The sequence below is a fragment of the Urtica dioica genome, chromosome 2, assembly GCF_054948205.1.
Source record: "Urtica dioica subsp. dioica isolate 48M chromosome 2, U.dioica_male_clone48M_v1_H2, whole genome shotgun sequence".
Taxonomy (NCBI): Eukaryota; Viridiplantae; Streptophyta; class Magnoliopsida; order Rosales; family Urticaceae; genus Urtica; species Urtica dioica.
The window spans coordinates 32,781,716-32,800,518 of record NC_142757.1 but is presented as its reverse complement, the minus strand read 5'-3'; the positions used below and the strand labels follow the sequence as shown (position 1 = coordinate 32,800,518).

The 18,803-nt window shown below is 39.8% G+C and overlaps 2 protein-coding genes across 2 annotated transcripts; both read left to right on the top strand.

Moving 5' to 3' along the window:
• Positions 1-212: 212 nt before the first annotated feature.
• On the top strand, positions 213-3,913 carry LOC149404429 (uncharacterized). Its single transcript, XM_089607525.1, has 6 exons — positions 213-407; positions 686-1,029; positions 1,118-1,262; positions 1,417-1,546; positions 3,288-3,352; positions 3,800-3,913. Exons 1-6 carry the CDS (start codon positions 213-215, stop codon positions 3,911-3,913), a joined length of 993 nt encoding a protein of 330 aa, XP_089463651.1.
• Positions 3,914-4,094: 181 nt separating this feature from the next.
• LOC149404428 (telomere repeat-binding protein 6-like) lies at positions 4,095-7,032 on the top strand. The gene is made up of 9 exons (XM_089606079.1): positions 4,095-4,381; positions 4,553-4,663; positions 4,747-5,089; positions 5,170-5,409; positions 5,497-5,576; positions 5,670-5,863; positions 5,959-6,279; positions 6,589-6,652; positions 6,739-7,032. The coding sequence occupies exons 2-9, from the start codon at positions 4,613-4,615 to the stop codon at positions 6,889-6,891; spliced, it is 1,446 nt and encodes a 481-aa protein (XP_089462205.1). The 5' UTR covers positions 4,095-4,381; positions 4,553-4,612; the 3' UTR covers positions 6,892-7,032.
• The last annotated feature ends 11,771 nt before the right edge of the window (positions 7,033-18,803 follow it).

Below are 18,803 nucleotides of genomic sequence, written 5' to 3'. Positions count from 1 at the left end.
CAGCTCTATGCCAAGTTCTCGAAGTGTGAATTTTGGCTTGACAAGGTAATCTTCTTGGGTCACGTTATTGCAAAGGAAGGAGTTATGGTCAACCCAGCGAAGATCAAGGCAGTTAAGGAGTGGAGTAGACCAAAAATAGTAACGGAGATCCGAATTTCCTAGGTTTAGCTGGCTACTATAGGAAATTCGTGGAAGGATTTTCTAAGTTAGCCATGCCTCTGACGCAATTGACGCGAAAAGGAACCAAGTTTGAATGGATAGATAAGTGTGAAAGCAGTTTTCAGGAGCTAAAGAAGCGTCTAACAACAGCTCCAATCCTCGCAATTCCACAAGGAACTGAAGGTTTCACAATTTATTGTGATGCGTCGAAGCAAGGCCTAGGAGCAGTGTTGATGCAACGAGGTAAGGTGATTGCCTACGCCTCTCGATAGCTCAAAGACTATGAAACAAGGTATCCAACGCACGATATGGAGCTTGCAGCTATGGTTTTTTACACTCAAACTTTGGAGACATTATCTATATGGAGTGCACTGCGACATTTACACAGACCATAAGACCCTCAAGTACCTCTTTACTCAGAAAGAGTTGAACATGAGGTAGGACGTTGGATGGGATTGTTGAATGATAACGACTTTGAGCTTCATTATCACCCTGGAAAGGCGAATAAGGTGGCTGATGCCCTTAGTCGAAAGACCGCCGCAATAGCTACGAGTCTAGTTGGAAGTCTCCTAATCTTAAGTCAGAGATAGAAAAGTTGGAGATGCAGCTGATCACTAGAAGATTAGCAGCTCTTAAAGTTCGACCAACCCTTTTTGAGCAGATAAAGGAGGGACAATACACGGATGATTTCTTGCTTGGGAAGATGTTTGACGCCCAAGGGAACCAAGAAGGCGAATTCAAGCTCGACGATCAGGAAATGTTGAGATGTAACGGTAAGGTCTGTGTGCCTGCCGATGATGATCTCCGACGCCAATTGCTGCAAGAAGCTCATGGAACTCCATATTCGATCCATCCAAGTGCGACGAAAATGTATCAAGATCTCAAGAAGATCTATTGGTGGCCGGGTATGAAGAGAGATGTGGTGACGTTCGTCCAAAAGTGTATTACATGTCAGTAGGTTAAGGCTGAGCATCAGAAACCCGCAGGGACGTTGCAACCCTTGGAAGTTCCACAATGGAAGTGGGATCAAATCACGATGGATTTCGTGTCGGGTTTACCCAGGACTACGGCTGGATATGAGCAGTCTGGGTGATTGTGGACAGGTTGACAAAGTCGGCCCATTTTCTTCCCATAAGGACCATTTATTCAGTTGATAAACTAGATGAGCTATTTATCAAGGAGATAGTGCGCCTGCATGGAGTTCCTTTGTCGATCGTTTCATATCGAGATACTCGATTCACTTCGAGGTTTTGGCAGCGTCTCCATGATGGCATGGGATCAAGATTGAAGTTTAGTACAGCCTTCCACCCTCAGACTGATGGGCAGAGTGAGTGCACCATTCAAATTCTGGAAGATATGCTCCGAGCCAGTGTGTTAGATTTTCAGGGTTCGTGGAGCCGTTACCTTCAAATGATAATTTAAGGATAATTGTGATTAAAATTAGTTGATAAATTTTGATTAAAAATTATAAAGATGAAAGAAATGGTTTCTATATCTTTTGATGAAAGAAAATCTTAGTCAATGGTCTATTTTTGAAAATCTTTTCAAAACTTTCATTTGGTATTTTTCAAAATTGTTTTTATAAAAACTTAACCATGACCATTCTCAACAAGTGTGTGTGTATATATATATATATATATATATATATATATATATATATATATATATAATCAAAATGGCCATTAAAACACTTGTGGGAGGATGAAATGGTTTAGCCAAAATATTGATTTTTTTTTCCAAGACATATATCCAATTGTAAAACCTTGTGATGTGTCTTTTTACATCTTAGAAGAAACACTTGGGGAAAAGATCTTGAAAAGTCAATTGTTCTTGGCATTGACACAATTCTCATTCAATATAGAGCATAGTGTCACAGACTTACTTTTAAAAGATCATGCAGCGCTCGGCGTTAATCTCGCACGAAGCGCAAACCTTCTTCATACGGACCATTTCGACTAATTTCGCCTTGCCTTGGGCTCATCATGGGGATGGCTCCAGTTCCCGACCAGTTTGTGCAAGAATGGTCTAGTCCCTTCTTCAAAGTCAGATCCAGGATCAGCGACAGATGCCATTAACTCAACCAAGTTGGTCTACCTAACTCAAAAGGGTCTTTCCATCATGGATACCGCACGCACTTGCCTGAAGCACATATCCTCCCAATCTAAATGGTCCAACGGAATCAACGTCACGGGTCACGAACCATGCGGAAAAACAGGTCGTGACAAAAGGCTAGAAACAAATTCTAGAGTTTTAATAACGGTTCCATTGAAGCTTATGAAATTTGGTTTCAATAGTTCAATGGACAAAATCTACCTTCTAAAAACTAAGTGGGAGGGTCATCTTTGTTGAAATAACTCACGATCCCCAACACTAATTCAATGACTATTGATGAAGGACTAAGAGTCACACATAGTTGACCTTTCTCAAATGAAAGCACTCTGGATTCTCTGATTCTAAGGATTGCTTCAAGCTAAGTCTTAAAGAAATGTTATAGTGCCAAGGCTTTCCCTATTATTGGTATTATGATATTTCCCAAAGTGTTGGTTGTACACTCAAACTCTATCCCAAGTAGCCCTCCCATAGAAGCTCTGCAAAAGAATTAGAGTGATCAAATCAGATCAGCTTAACTATATGTCGTGACATATGTTAATAGTTATGCTAAATATAAAGTGATGTGTCACTATTATGAAGGGAGATTATGCAAGGTCACCTAAAAGATAGAGACATTCCAACGAAAACAGATCTATTTATAGCTGAGGTTGATTCATCTGTATCGTCGATCGAAAGGACACCTGGTCGGACCGGAGGTCTTCGAGGATTTTCGTGTATGTTGACTCGAGCTGGAAAAGGTGAAAATATCGGATGGAGACCGCTTCTTTCGGGCTGACGACATAGAAAATCGGACTTAATCAAGATAAGGGGTTGATGCTATTTTGTCGAGGCGGGCCTGGGCGAGCTGGACTCATAATCACCAAGCTTTCTTTGGGCTTGGGCTTAACTGGATGCTTTTAATGGGGAGGTCTGTTTTCATCCCCACAATCACTATATAACAATAACAATCATTATTTATTACTTTTTTTTATTAGAAGGATGGTTTTAATGGAACTTTATATGCTCTCATGGAGCAGGGAAACTATCTGTCAAGAGATCTGCAACACAATCTGGAGTATCAGATTACATCGAAGACAGACGGGTATTAACCGCTAACCAAGCTAAACAATCGGTAATATAATTCTCGAATGTCGAACAAACAGAAACTTAAAGTTACAAAGAGAATCAATACATTTAATATCATCAACCAAAAAGCTATCATAAGGATTATTTATTATTATTATTATTATTATGTTTTTTTGCTCGAAGGATTATTTATTACTTGCTTATGGATGTAGGAGTTTCAATAATGATTTCGGCCATAATAATAAATAAAGAGATGAACCTTTCCCGCCAAAACATGCGTGTTTGAAGACCAAGATAAGATTGACGCGTGGCAACAAATTATAAGCAGTTTTTTTAGTGTATGTTTGCGTTGTGTCTTGTCTTGTGTGGCTACAAATGTGGCGAGACCGTACAGTTAGACGAAGAAAATCAAAGCAGTGATGTGTGGTTTTAACCGCCGAAACTTGCGAGTTTGTGTTTGAAGTTTGAACCCAGATATGTCTTCCACGTGGCATTCGCATGTCTCGTTCCGTACGGAGTCCTCAAATCCAAATCCATCGCATGTACCGGTCATCTCATGCTCTCGCAAACCGCCTGACCAAGTCTTTTAATTATTATTATTAGTAATTTATTTTCCTGTTTTTTAATGCTTCCTCAAAAAAAAAAAAAATGTGGTTTTTCAGGGGGGGTTTTTGCTATTCTTTGTCAGAATTCAGTGTTTTTTTTTTTATCTTTTACAAAACAAACACCTGATGTGCGGATTATTTAGATCGCTTTAATTATTTCAAATTACGTATCTTCCACGGGTTTTCTCTCATCATTCTTCCCAACTTAAATGTTCGTTTGAATATACATACATACATATATACATACGCACTGTATGTACGGATATAAATGTAGTTTGTGATCTTAATTATCAAGCAGCATAAAAACTATATGCTCTTGGTTGAGGTTTTATTAGGATATAAAACACACTCCTTTGTTAATCAGTAAATAAATATACGATCACAGCAATTTCTTTCACTCAGTTTTTTCCCCAAGATGGTGGTGATTATTTTGAGCAAAGGTTTAAGCCTATACTTCACTATTTTGCTCTTAAATCTAATTGATGGTACGAGTGAATATGTGTGTTTTAGACTATTACAAGTGTTTCGCCGTAAGTTGATTGAATCATTATATAATCAGTTAGTCGCCATTAGTGTTCCTTAAATCATGGGTGGTTTTGATTTGCTTGCAGGGCTCTGATCCGGTGAGGAAGTTTCACACAGATGACTGTTTTCGGTTGAGCCTTGTAAAGATGTTGGAAAATGGCTTCAACGGTTTTCCTCGGGCCTCGAGATCCATTAGAGTGAGAGTTTATTCCACTTAAGAGCAACTTACAGCGATCGAAATAAATCCTATTATTGACTTATATTTTGGCTTGTGGTTTAGGCGCGAGGACCACCAATCGGGAAGAAATCCGAGAACGTGAAGAGTCATCAACCGTTTGAGATCTTAGCCAGTGTTGCCGGTAAATTATTAGACAAGAGTGAAACGTGTTCTCTCAATCATGGCAACACTGATCGGACAAGTTGTGACGACGATTACTCTTCTATTGTTGATCCCACACGAAGAATTCCTAGCCGATCAGGAACGCTGGAGTCTTGTGGGAAACGGGTATTTCATGATCACCGTTGTCTTTCGGGTGTGATTGACACAAAAACGGAACAACCAAACGGAAATAATAGGAGAGTCAAGGATGAAATTGACACTGACTGGAAAACATCTGAATTAGGTAATGCAGATTTTGTGTGGAGCGATGTCTTTTCTGCTACAATGTTTGAGAAATTGAAACTGACTTTTTTGGTGTTTCAGTTGGGAAAAAAGAGGAAGTCAGTGATGAGAGGCTAACTACTTGTGCTCATGAAAAGTCTCAGAAGATCTTTCCTTTTAAAAAGAGGAAGTTCGTCAATCTCGAATCTTTATCTCCGTCTGAGTCTGACCAGGGATTAAACGGAAAACACAGCTTCGATTCACCTCCTGAAAGCCGAAGCAACGGGAAATTTTGTGGTGCAGGTCAACGATTAAGCCCGAGTTCTGAAGAAGAGTGTAATGGTTGGGAACGCTTTCTTTTTATTGTGATTTTTTCTAGTAGTTATAATCGATGCATTGCTTTATAAGGATTTCTTATCTTTTCATCAGTGAAGCTAAGTATAAAGTCCTTCAAGGTTCCGGAGCTCTTCATCGACATCTCTACGAACGCCACAGTTGGCTCACTGAAGGTATCTGACAGAGCAACATAGGTTTCTTTCTTGTTTGTGAAGAATGTTTAATGTTTTTTCTTATTTCATTTTAACTATATATTTTCACCGTAGAGGATGGTGATGAAAGCTGTAACATCCATACTTGGAGACGGACTCCACGTTGGAATCCTGGTGCAAGGCAAGAAAGTGAGAGACGACAACAAAACCCTGATCCAGACTGGGATTTCTCAAGATGACAAGAGCCACAACTTGGGTTTTATCTTGGAGCCCAAGCAATCTCTAACAGCCTTCAAGAATGAACCTAGGTAAAAAAAAAAAATCCCGAGTTTGACAAATATTTATACCTTATACTTCCTTTGTTTCGAAACTGTTATATTTTATATTATGTTTTTTTCCACAGGCATTTGGCGTCCCAACAAGGGACTGCTTCGAAAGTCTCGCTAAATCCTAACCAACCGAAGAAAAAGAATTCGGATGGCTGTGTTGGGACCGAGCTCAGCTCAGTCAAATCTCTCGCTGACACGCCAATCACAAAAGCAAACCCCGATTCACAGGCTCTTGTCCTGGTGCCAAAAACAAGTACGAAAGCGTTGCCCGTGGTCCCTTTGCATCAGAAACCCGGGCACAGCCACGAGTACGGACACCGCCGGATTAGAAGGCCCTTCTCTGTTTCCGAAGTGGAAGCACTCGTTCGGGCGGTTGAGAAGCTTGGAACCGGAAGGTCGGTACAATTATGTTTCTTCTTATTACTGCTTTATGTTCACTCGTGGAGCTTCGTTTATCGTTTACGCCACCCTTAATTTTATTAAATTATTTCGGGGTTTAGGCCGCTGTTTTCTTTATCAGTGTGTGAGACAATTTTAACTCGAAATTATTCTCCCTTTTTTTCTTTTACCGTAAATCAAGTCTGCTTTCCGCTCTCATGTAACTATACTTATTTATTATTTAGCCATTGTATGTCATGTGTAAATACACTCCTAATCTGCATCTTGAATTTTGTTCCTTTTTATTCTTAAAACTATGATTTCAGGTGGCGCGATGTTAAGTTTTACGCTTTCGACAATGCGAAACACCGAACTTATGTGGATCTCAAGGTAAGGGATTATGGATAGAACGAGCGATCTTTTGTCTTTTTTTTTTTTTTTTTTTTCTATATTGGCGTGACACCATGTTGTTGTAGGACAAATGGAAGACGTTGGTGCACACGGCTCGGATATCGCCACAACAGCGGAGAGGGGAACCGGTCCCACAAGAGCTTCTTGACCGTGTCTTGGCAGCGCAAGCGTTCTGGTCCCACCGCCAGGCCAAGCAACAGGCTTTGATACCAATTTGATGTTATTTCTTAACCATTTCTCTGCCTTGCCTTCCATAAAGAAACAACGTGGAAAGAGCGAGTATAGCTAACCAATTTGTTGGTCTTAGAAAAATACACATTCGTGCAACTTTGTAAAGACAGATTTATATAGTTATTATTTAAGCGTATGAACTCTTTGTACCCTGTGTAGTGTTTATGTGCTGCAACGAGTTCGTAAAGTACTTGATTTTGGATGCATGGTAACATTAGAACTTGTTATGTGAGATTTTTCCCATATTAAAAAACGTCAAGGCCCAACTCAAGCGAGGATGCATGGCAATCCCGGCCCAAAGAGTAGAGCCCGGGATTAAGACAAGTCGAGCTCACCCCTGAGGGGACCTCTCATCCTGGCGTCCAGGCTCGACCTCCAAGCCAGGCTCGACTCCCAGGCGAGCTCGACCTCCAGGCAGGCTCGACCTCCAGGCCAGGCTCGACCTCCAGGCAGGCTCGACATCCAGGCCAGGCTCGACCTCCAGCCAGACTCGACCTCCAGGCGAGATCGACCTCCAGGCAGGCTCGACCTCCAGGCGAGTTCGACCCCCAGGCGAGCTCGACCTCCAGGCAAGCTCGACCTCCAGGCAGGCTCGACCTCCAGGCCAGGTTCGACCTCCAGCCAGGCTCGACCTCCAGGCGAGCTCGACCTCCAGGCAGGCTCGACCTCCAGGCGAGCTCGACCTCCAGGCAGGCTCGATCTGTAGGCCGAGCTCGACCTCCAGGCAGGCTCGATCTCCAAGCCAGGCTCGCCCTCCAGGCCAGGCTCGCCCTCCAGGCGAGCTCGACCTCCAGGCAGGCTCGATCTCCAAGCCAGGCTCGACCTCCAGCCAGGCTCGCCCTCCAGGCCAGGCTCGACCTCCAGCCAGGCTCGACTTCCAGGCCAGGCTCGACCCGAGCTCGACCCCCCAGGCGAGCTCGACCTCCAGCCAGGGTCGACCTCCAGCCAGGGTCGACCTCCAGGCCAGACTCGACCTCCAGGCGAGCTCGACCTCCAGGCGATCTCGACCTCCAGACGAGCTAGACCTCCAGGCAGGCTCGACCTCCAGGCCAGGTTCGACCTCCAGGAGGAAGTCCAACCCAGGCAGGCTCGACCTCCAGGCCAGGTTCGACCTCCAGGAGGAAGTCCAACCCAAATATTGTGAAGGCAATCACAGCCCTGCCAATGGTCAGGAAAGAAAAGTCCCAGCCCTGCCAAGGGCCAGGAAGGAAAAATCACAGCCCTGCCAAGGGCCAGGAAGGAAAAATCCCAGCCCCGCCGAGGGCAAGGAAGGTTCAAGCATTGTGCATGGTCAGCCCCTACAAAAATCAAGGGAAAAATGAAAAGACCATCCTACCCCGACTCATCACACTCCTATAAATACCTTCAGATTTCTCATTTGGAGAGAGTTTTTTGCTGACACTTAAAAAACCTCTGCTTCTCTCTCATCAGAGCTTCTCTCTCTAGAACTCGAAGCACGACACCTAGACTAATGTTGAGCGTCGGAGTGCCCGCCGGAGGAAACCCCTCCGCGGTCCTTTAGTTCACTATCTTCTCTTTTCTCAGGTGACGAGTCGTCGGAAATCCTTTTCCGGCACGACGGAGGTACAGGTGTTGGGACAACTTCTCCGTTCGACCACCGCGCGGTCATAGGGTCCGGCCCTAGACCGAACCGCAGACCGGTTTTCGTGTTGATCCATTTTCAGGCATTAATATTTTGGCGCTAGAAGGAGGGGATCTCGAGAACAACCACGAGCTCTCCACCGGCAAACTCACTTCCTCCACGGAAGACCACAAAACTCACGTACAACAAATGGCTAGCCACCTAGCTATCTCCGAGGGCGGCGCCCCTCCGGCGGGAAGCATCGCATTCAACACTCGGGCCCGAGCCCGCCAAGCCCAAGAGAACGACGCCCCCCGAGAGGAATCTCTCCCCGCACTCGTTCAAGGCGACCGAGACGCAAGAATGGAGCAAATCGAGACGAGTATCTTTCGTCTCGCCGGCGTTATCGCGAGACTCGGAGGCCAAGACACCCTCATCAACGACGTCTTCGACGAGCAAGACATACCAGAGTATATCCCGTTGGGACCGGAAATTGAAGACTCGGAGCAAATCCCCGACGACAACCCCGAAGGCGAAGCAAAATCCATCAGTTGCCCTTTATTTAGGATTGATTTTACTATATTTAATATATTCGAGTGGGTATGTATGTGTTTTCTTTTCCTCATTTACCCAATTATTTCATTAACCCAGATTGATATAAGGATTTATCAAACACTATGTACAAATAAAAGAAATACTTATGCACCCAAGCTTGTTTGGGCCAAGTGGTAACACCACTCTCTTCCCAAGGGGAGAATGCGGGATCGAATCCCGGCGGGCGCAATACCCACATTTAATTATTTCTGGGGTGTGTTTGTGTGGTTCTAGAAATAGATACTTATATTTGTCCAGCCCCCATATTTGTAAATATTCGATCTTGTATAATTGGCTACTTATAAAGCCCTCTCTAAAAAAAAAGAAATACTTATGCAATTGGAAAGACTACATAAACTATACTGTTAAAAATAATTGAGAGCATTTAAATTATGTGCCAAAACCATCAATCTAATTTCATACTTGAAAAAAATAAAACGTAACAGAAGAAATCCCATAAGAGGAAAAAGACACAGATTTAATAGATAGGATTCATGACGATGAGCGATCGAACTTTAAATCTGAAAATAAAGAAAAGAAAGTTATTAATATTTCTTAAAAAATATGAAATCATAAACTAAAGAGTTGTATGGTAGAATATAGTGCTAATATGACCTCTTTCTTTAAGCAAAAAGAATGAACTTTTGTGGCCATGCTACTGTACTTCCTTTTGCATCATCAAGGGTAGAATTAAAATTCATTGGAATGCCGATACAATGGGATCTTCAGTGCTAGTATTTTTGTAATCCAGACTTTGTAGCAATCAGGTCCAAGGGGCACATGATGTACCAATGTTTCGGGGTCAGTGGATGCGATTTCTGCTTCCGCAACACATTGTCCGGTTCCGATCCAATGTAAAAGTCTACAAACAGTCTGCTTTCTTGGAATCTCGGGAACATTTATGCCTTGAATGGTCTAGTAAATGTATTTAATAAGGTGTGAAATAAGTGGTATTATAAAATGAAGATAAAAATAATTGTTTCTACTAAAATAAAATAGAAATTCATCAACTCTTGTTACCTGTGATGCTTGTGCACACTTTGCTGATCCATTATCTTCACCATTGTTTTGATTCTATCAATTACATAAATTGTACGTTATAAAACAATGTAGGACATAAAAAATGTAAAATTGAGAAAATTAACTCACTGTTTCAGATATTATGCCAGAGCTCAATAGGCTTTGAATTTCTTCTTTCCATGCTTTCAAGTCTCTCAGCTCATCATACACTGACTTTTCCAAGCATTTACTGTATCCTTCAGCTTCTAATTTCTTTAATGTTGCTCCAAATCCACGTCCTCTGATGCACCCCGGAGGCTCACGACCCAAAACTCTTCCTAAGGCATCTTCTTCTGGATGGACATCTTCACTATCTTCTGATCTTGAATCTTCTTCAATTTGTCTCTTAGAAAATAAATATCGTATTATTATGTAATCATATTCAAACTTTTTTATATATATATATATAAAATCAGAGGCACAAAGTACAAGTAGCTAGAGCTTGTTAACTGTCTACTACATTTTTTTACAAAATAAAATACCATTTTCTCTTTCACAGCTTCATTAATTGGTTTTCCATCCTTTCTTTTATGTCCCTCCAACCAAATTTCAACTCGTGGAATGTGGTCTTTGTTTTTCTTTCTTTTCTGTAACATAAAAGGAAACAATACATAATAAACAATCAATAACTCAAAGTAATCATTCAGTTTAAAGGAAAAAAGTATAATTATTTTCAAAAACTTACTAATTCTTTCTCGAGTCTTGCATAACCCTTTCTTCCTGTCGTGTGAGGATGCTTTTGTTTTGCTCTGACTTTACTCATGTTTGCACTTTTTTCCTAAAAAATATTGAAATATTAAGCAAAGGTTTCGTAAAGAAGTCATACATTAATAAGGTACTATAGAATATAACTAATGACTACAAATGATGAGTAAACCATACTTTAAACTCTCGCGATCTCCTTATTCGAACGAATTCAATCCATTCTTCCGGCTTCACATTAGACGGCCTCAGAAGTCGTAGTTCATTCTCTACATCTGGACAATTTGTAAGGTTTTTTATTTTGATTGATAGCTCGCTTTTGTATCCTCTCCATAATCTTCCTAAAAGCCTTAGTGTATAGGCCTTGTGTTTTTGATCAATCACAAAATTTTGCTGTCACATGAAAAGGTAGTTGAAATAGATATATAAATAAATTAGATGTGTATGCCCAAATACATGTGTTTACAAATAATATATGTATATATATATAATTTAAGACATACCAATATTAAACTCCACAAACGCTCCTTCAATTGGTTATCAACTTGTTTCCAATTGTTGATAGTGATCGGGAGATACTGCCTGATGAGTACCCCAAGAGTAGAACTAAGTGTAACCGATAACTTCCCAATTGGCTGTCCTAAATTATTCCACTTGACTTTTTTACGCTTTCGTTCGCTTACCGGAAGAATGTCAAGCCGTGTCGGTCCTCGAACTTTTTTCTTCCCTTTTTCTTCACAAGCTTGTGCAATTAGCTCTTCTGACTCCGATGAGCTAGAACTCGAGTCAACGACATGTTCTTTTGTATTAAACTTATCCTGCTCATTTGTTTCCTTTGAGTGACTCATTACTTCTTCCCCAACAACTTTTTTCTTGTTTGCATGATAAAAAAGTTCTTCAATATCTTCAGACTCTGATTCACTTGAGCTTGAGTAAATGCATCATGTTGCTTTCGTATCACTGCCTCTTAAATTTGTATCTTTTACCTTGTCTTTTTTCGAATTTTCCTTTTCTTGACCACCATTTTGATCCGAACCAAATTCATATGGGCTTGAGTTAATATGTCTTCTATCAATCTTCTTTTCAACACCACTTAGATATGTTTTCTCCCCTTTATATGCTTTGAGCCTTTCAGGTTCTAGTTTTCCTTTCATTTTTGTTTCTCCATCATTTTGATTGTTCAAATCCCTTGTCCCTTGTGAAATGTTTGAACCCTCAATGATTCTTAGTGTTCTATTCCTGTGTGTTGTGGCCACTAAAGCAGCTTGGACTTGCTTCTTTAACCTTTTCTGAGCTTTTTTTTAGAGGACTTCATCATATATCCAAATGAAACAATACAAACATGTGTTATGCATTGTAGATACTAATATAAAAAAGTATCCAGTTAGATGTAAATTAAAAAAAATTAATTAAATACCTCTGTCATGGTGTAATTGACTTATTAAACCCACACAACTACTACACTTCCTGTGAAAAACGCATTTGAGCCTACAAAAAGAATAAATAAGAAACTCAAATACTTTTAATATAAATCAAAACCCAAATCACTTGGGCTCTTGACACAAAAATATTTGAAGAGAGTAGTTTCTTTTTGAGAAACAATAAGAAGGCAAATAGCAATCATAAAAAAAACAGTGTCAAGTCTCAAAGATAATAATATTTTCAAAGGAACAGCTTAAAAAAATTACATGGTGAAAGAAATGTAATTATCAACCTTGAATGATTCAACTACTCATTAAGTCACGCCAAATGAAGAAACTCAGTAAGGGCAGCTCATTTTTATTATATTAGCATACAATGTTGTAGATACAAACAAGTACGATTACCTTTCAAAGAAGTAAATACTTCCCTAAGCGTAGTTCCTCTGAAGAAGAGATAAACTCATAACCATAAACCTATTTTTTAGAAGACGATAAAATATAAGCACAAAACCCGACTTAAACTAATAATCGTGGAATCGTGAAGTTTATTATTTTCTTCACTAAGTAACACAGAAGACGTGGAATTATGGAAACGGTTAAGATAAAAAAAATGTATTAGTTATTAGAATAAATTACTGCTTTCCCTTATTTATAGCATGAATAGATCGTGGATACTCTTCAAAATACCCTATTTATATAGAGTGTTAATGTGCAGTTTTTTATTTACTCTGTTTGTAAAATAAAATGATGGGTTGTGTTTACTAACAATTCATTTCTGTGTAGAAACTTTGAGAGTGACGGAGGACCAGCCATGGTAACCGCCGGCACCGTTGGAGACTCTACGACCTCCATGCCTCGGAGAAGCAAAACCTCCAGCCACCGTCGACTCGTCGGCAAGGAGAACAACGGAGATTCGTCATAGAAGGGGAAAACGCCAAGGAGAACAACCGAGATTTGACAGCAAGGAGGTCGGAGTGGGAGACGGGCTCTAAGAATCTCTGCCCCTCCGTGCATTTTGTTTGCCGACAAAGAGGAGTTGAAAAGCAAATTAAAAAAAATGTAAAAGATGAAAATGTTACGTGCTGGGCCTGTGTATGTGGGCTATAAGGTGTTCAATATATCAATTGTATTTGGTGGTATTTACCTTATTTTTTTATTCTTCTCAGATTATATTTTTTTTTTGGCTTTTCATAATGTGTTGTATTGTAATTAATTACATTAAAGTTCCAATATATTGTAATTATATATGTATGTAAATATAACTCTGACTCTTACTTATGTAAAGAACGTGAAAAAACACATTTTTTTTCAATGATTAGTGTTGTACCTAATATATTACAAATTAACGACATATAAAAGTGACGTAAAAAAAAACTCAATACATAAAATCGACACTACCGAAATGACATTAAAAGAATTTTCATGACAACAACTACAACATTTAAAAAAATATCATTAAATGTAAATTAACCATTGTGTATCCTGACATTATTTAAGTGTCATTAAAATAAATTTTTACGACAATAATTACAACACTTAGAAAATGTCATTAAAAATATTTTCAATTGTATAACACAACATTAATTACGTGTCATAGAAAGAGATTACACAACAATAGCTACGGCACTTGAAAAATGTCATTACAAAATAATTAACAACACTAAATATGACATTTAAAAAATGTCATTAAACGTCAAAAACTTTCCCCAGCACCCCCCATTCAACGACAATTGAGAAAATGTCGGGAAAAGTTTTTCACGACATTATTTACATGTCGTCAAAAGCCTTATTTCTTGTAGTGAGAGCACGGAACGTGTTTGCGGGCGAGGGCTGAGAGTGTCGGAAGCATGTAGTTGACGAGCCTCCACATGAAGATCTTCGTCTTTGGAGGAGTGGAGGAGGCCCATAAATTTTCCAAAAATTCAGTGAAGAGGAGGAGGAATGAGCCGGGCTCGAAGAGGATTTCTCAAAAATACGAAGATAACCTGCAATGACGGGGTACACATTTGAGTCGTCGTGATACCATATAAGTCAGTCTCGACTGTCGTGGAGACCTAGAGGGATGGATAAGATAGACTCAACATCCAAAGGCTAGAAGATGGAGTTTAGCTTATCTACATCCCATGTGTGAGTAGAGTCGCAGATAAGGTCTGAGACTCAGAGGTCGTGGTGTTGAGGAAGAGCAGTGGTTTTGGTGGCGAAGCTCGGATGCCTTGGGAGCCACTGTTGTCAATGGTGCCCACAAGAAGAGTTGTAATCTTTATTTTGTACATTTGATGTAATAAAGTCTCATGAAGACTCTTGCTTGTAATTGCCTATTCATTCATTAATAAAGTTGAAACGTTCATTCATTCTTTCTTTGTTTGAAGCTTTATGATAAAACCTTAGTCTTTTAGTCCATAAACAAACTTAACAACTTACGAAGAGACAAATGTAGATTTGCATGAACAAACTCTTTGTAGTTTGCTTAAAACGATATATTCGCAATCTTAGGGTCAAAGGACTATTGACCTCAGTATGATTGTTAGGAGAATCTATGATGTCTGGTTATGGGGCATTGAGAGTTGGAAACTCTATAGTTCTTCTAGGTATCTTCCGAAGGTACTGAATTGACCAGTGCACTTCTTGAGACAAGATAAGAACAAACCATTTAACCTCTTTTGTCTCGAAGTCACTATGTATGAATTTCATCATGCTTACCTTAATCCTGAAATGAGACATGCCATTTCACAGCTTACGTATTCTCATTTGAGAAAGTCAGAGTTCGGACTCACTATGTGATTCCGAACAGGGCCTATTGGTGAAGTACTAAGTTGTGAGAATGTCATGAGTAACTTTGTGAAGTTCTCATAGATATGGAATTCATGTATAAGATTGCTGAAATGCAATGTATGTCACCTCATGCTTTGTTCCTTGGAGTGTGAATAAATGAACTGGCCAGTGTCCAAATTGAGTCCTGACTCTTTTGGATGAAACAATGTGACTTGTTAGCTCCTCGTCAATACATTGTTTCTAACTTATTCACAAGCGACAAAGGAGTTGAGGAAATAACAGCTAGAAGGGTAAAATGGTAATTTAGTAAATCCCGACTAGCTGATGACATTCATGAAGGGTAAACATAGATAATATTCAGTGGATCCGCTCATCATAATTAGGTTGAATTCTTGAGTAGAAAATAAATTCATTTGAACCGAGAGATTTTCAGTGTCAACTCTTTAGTGGAGTCAGTTGGCATTAAGCTAAACTTGGAAAAGGTTTGTGAACTTTTGAGTCCAAGTGTTTAGCTCAAGCTTTGTTCATTTGGGTCCATGAGGTCACTGTCACGAATCACATCGAGTAGGAATAGTTAAACTGGAAGCTAAGTCAAAACAAGAACGAAAATTGTCGAAAGGGTAATTTAGTCTTTTTGGACATGGCATGAAATGAATGTCAATAAATTTTTTTGACAATGTCATATGATGACATATTATATCACACGGCCATAACATGTTTATTGGGCCTTGTGAATTAATTTCATTTCATAGAATTTTACTTGAAAATTCTTAATGGGCTTTTCTTATGTTGTAATGAACAATTAAAGAAAAACCTAGAAAGCCTTTTTAGAAGGCTTTTGGCCGTCCAAGCCAAGTGAATGGGAGACCAAATTTCGTGCAGCCCTTAGTGTGAAAGAGAGATTATTTTGTGCATTAATGTATTTAGATACTTGCCAAAAGAAAAAGAGGAAACAAATTTCCTCTAAGAGGAATCAAGATGGGCGCCCAAGTAGAGTCAAAAGAGGAAACAAATATGAGGATATCTTGGATCCTCTTTGGCCGTGTGAAATAAGGAGAAGAAAAGGAAATTGGCTCATGAATATGTGATATTCTATAGAAGAGGAAACTACCTTATTGAAGGTGAGACCTCTCCTATAAATAGGAGCCTTATTCTTCACATTTCATTCATTCCAAGTATTAGAGATTGAGAGCTTCTCTCTCTAGCTTGGCCGCCCCTCTCCTCTCTCTCTATTCAATTTCGATTTTTGTTTTGGCACCTAGGTCCTCATTTGACCTAGAGTTTAGCTCTGCGACTTCAAGACTCGTTCTTAAGTCGTAGTGTTTAAAAGTGCCCACTCACTGATTCCTTTATTTCGAGTGATTTAGTGATAGAAACTTTCGTGGTTGCTCGAGGTGCCGAGGAAAGGAAGAGAGACGTGCTGCAAGGGGAGACGAGCGTTGCAACTTTCTAAGAGCTTCTCAAAGATCAAGCTTCAAGAAAGGTTAGTAAACTTCTTAGCTCATATTAGTTTTTAATTACATGTACTTGCACTTGTCTAGGTTAGTAAAAACCGTTTTTACTTGTAAAATAAAATTTTTAAAATTCCGCCGCTTCCCGAAGCGTTAATTATTTTCTTAAACCCTAGATCGATTCCAACAGCCACTTATCGGAGAAAATTTTGACGTCACTGCCGCTCTTAACCTGCCAGCAAAGATCGCGGGACAAAGCTTCGTGTCCCCAAATAAAGATTGCCAAAATGTACAATGCGCTCGCTTTGAGGATGGCGGTAAGGAAAGAATCATTTGGGAAGTATTTAGCTTTCAATACCCTGGCGGCGAGCGAAGGCGATCTCGAGATCAAGTGACATCATTGTTTGGTCAACATGGCTTTATTGAAGAGGCGAAGATTGCGGAAAACCAGACTCCCGTCTGCTTTCGAGGCGTAGAGCTTTCGCCATGAGACCGAATGAGTCTTACAGTTTCCTGAGTCGCCGTCCCACTAGATTCTCACCATGATGGATTCTATTTCATCACATAGTGAAGCTGGTAGTTGGAAAACGCTCATGGAACAAATGGGGATGGCAAGAGCGACAACTTTAATGAGAGTTTCCCGGCCGGCTTGTGAGAACATGCGACCCTGCCACTGAGAAAGGTGGGATCGAACTTTGTCCCATACATTCTAAAGGGCGATCTTTCGAATTTGACGAATGAGGGGAGGGAGACTGAGGTAGGTATCGTGGGAGAGGGTAGGGGAGATAGCATACTACTCAGCAAAGCCTTCAACTCCTCGTCCACATTTGGGATGAAATCAATCGCTGAATTTTGAAAATTGACCACTTGACCGGAGGCAACAGCGTAGGTGTCGAGAACCTTCATGAGAATCTCAATATTGTCCCTTTTCGCCCTGAAAAATAGGAATGAATCGTCAGCGAAGGAGAGGTGGTTGACTTCGGAGGCGGCTTTACTAATAAGCGAGGAAAGTCCTTTGGCACAAATTAAGAAGAGGTATCGCGAGAGCCGGCAGCCTTGGTAGAGACCTCGGCCTGGGGAGACGTGTCCAACGATTGATTTGTTAATGTTGGAAGAGTATGTCGGGGTAGAGATGCAGTCAGAGATAATACGCTGCCAACGATCGTCGAAGCCTAGTTTCTGCATCATGGTATCGATGAAAGACCATTCGACCCTATCAAAAGCTTTACTCATGTCAAGCTTTACGCGTTCATCTAGTTTACGTTTTCTTATTTCTTTGGTGAAAAGCACGAAGGACATGAAGAATGCGAAGAGCGTGATGAACACGAAGAACACAAAGAAAATGAAGAACATGATGAACGCGACGAATGCGAAGAACACGCAGAACACGATGAACACAAAGGTGAACCCTTGATGAGGTGAAAGGGGATCAGAAACCTCTTTCGAAAGAAACAAGAACGAAGAGCATAGAATACTTCAACACATCTCAACCAACGTACGATCATAGACTATGGTCCTAGACTGAACAACAGAAAGTTCTAAGTTTTAACCCAAAACAACGTTAATATATATATATATATATATATATATATATATATATATATATTTCAAGTGAGATTGGAGATTTGAATTCATTAATGAATTTCCCCCAACATTAAAACCAATGATTTTTTTTCCCATATCAGACATAAAATACTTTGTTTCGCAATAGATCTGGCATGAAAAAGCAGTATTTCATGACAAATCTGTCACAAAACAAAGTATTTTGTGACTCATCTTTCACGTAACAAAGTATTTTCATGACTTATACTGTCACGAAATCTTAAATTTTGTGATAGAACTGACAAACTTTCTCATTTTCGTGACCGTTCCAGTCACAAAATTCAAGATTTCGTGATAGATTGATAACGAGTTTTCTAATTTTTGTGAAATTATTGATCACGAATTTAGAATTTCGTGACAAATCGGTCACAAAATTCAAAATTTGTGACAGATTAATCACATAAATTTTGATTTCACGATTTTATTAATGGTATACTAATCTTTGCACTAGTGTATTATTAACATCGTCAATATTTTTTTGGTTGATTTGGGAAAGTAGTTTGAGAATGTTAATATTGATGTTAATTTTCCTATCATAGAAAGAGTGAAAAAGAAAAGAGAAAAAAAAGAAAGAAAGCAAGAAATTCGACGTGGCGATCTTGTTGGTCCGATCATGGAGCATTAGACAGAATCGACAGCTGTAATTTGGTCAACTGAATTAGAGAGACCAATATTTTCTTTTATAAATATAGTCCCTATTTTGTCGATGCGAGAAG

What these genes read in the sequence shown, in the direction of transcription:
- LOC149404429 (XM_089607525.1), top strand. Translation starts at nt 213, where the DNA reads ATGCCTCTGACGCAATTGACGCGAAAAGGAACCAAGTTTGAATGGATA. An exon ending in CATCCAAGTGCGACGAAAAT is followed by an intron (nt 1,030 to 1,117) that starts GTATCAAGATCT and finishes ACATGTCAGTAG; the next exon opens with GTTAAGGCTGAGCATCAGAA. An exon ending in ATTACATCGAAGACAGACGG is followed by an intron (nt 3,353 to 3,799) that starts GTATTAACCGCT and finishes TTGTGTTTGAAG; the next exon opens with TTTGAACCCAGATATGTCTT.
- LOC149404428 (XM_089606079.1), top strand. Translation starts at nt 4,613, where the DNA reads ATGTTGGAAAATGGCTTCAACGGTTTTCCTCGGGCCTCGAGATCCATT. An exon ending in CTGGAAAACATCTGAATTAG is followed by an intron (nt 5,090 to 5,169) that starts GTAATGCAGATT and finishes TTGGTGTTTCAG; the next exon opens with TTGGGAAAAAAGAGGAAGTC. An exon ending in GAGAAGCTTGGAACCGGAAG is followed by an intron (nt 6,280 to 6,588) that starts GTCGGTACAATT and finishes CTATGATTTCAG; the next exon opens with GTGGCGCGATGTTAAGTTTT.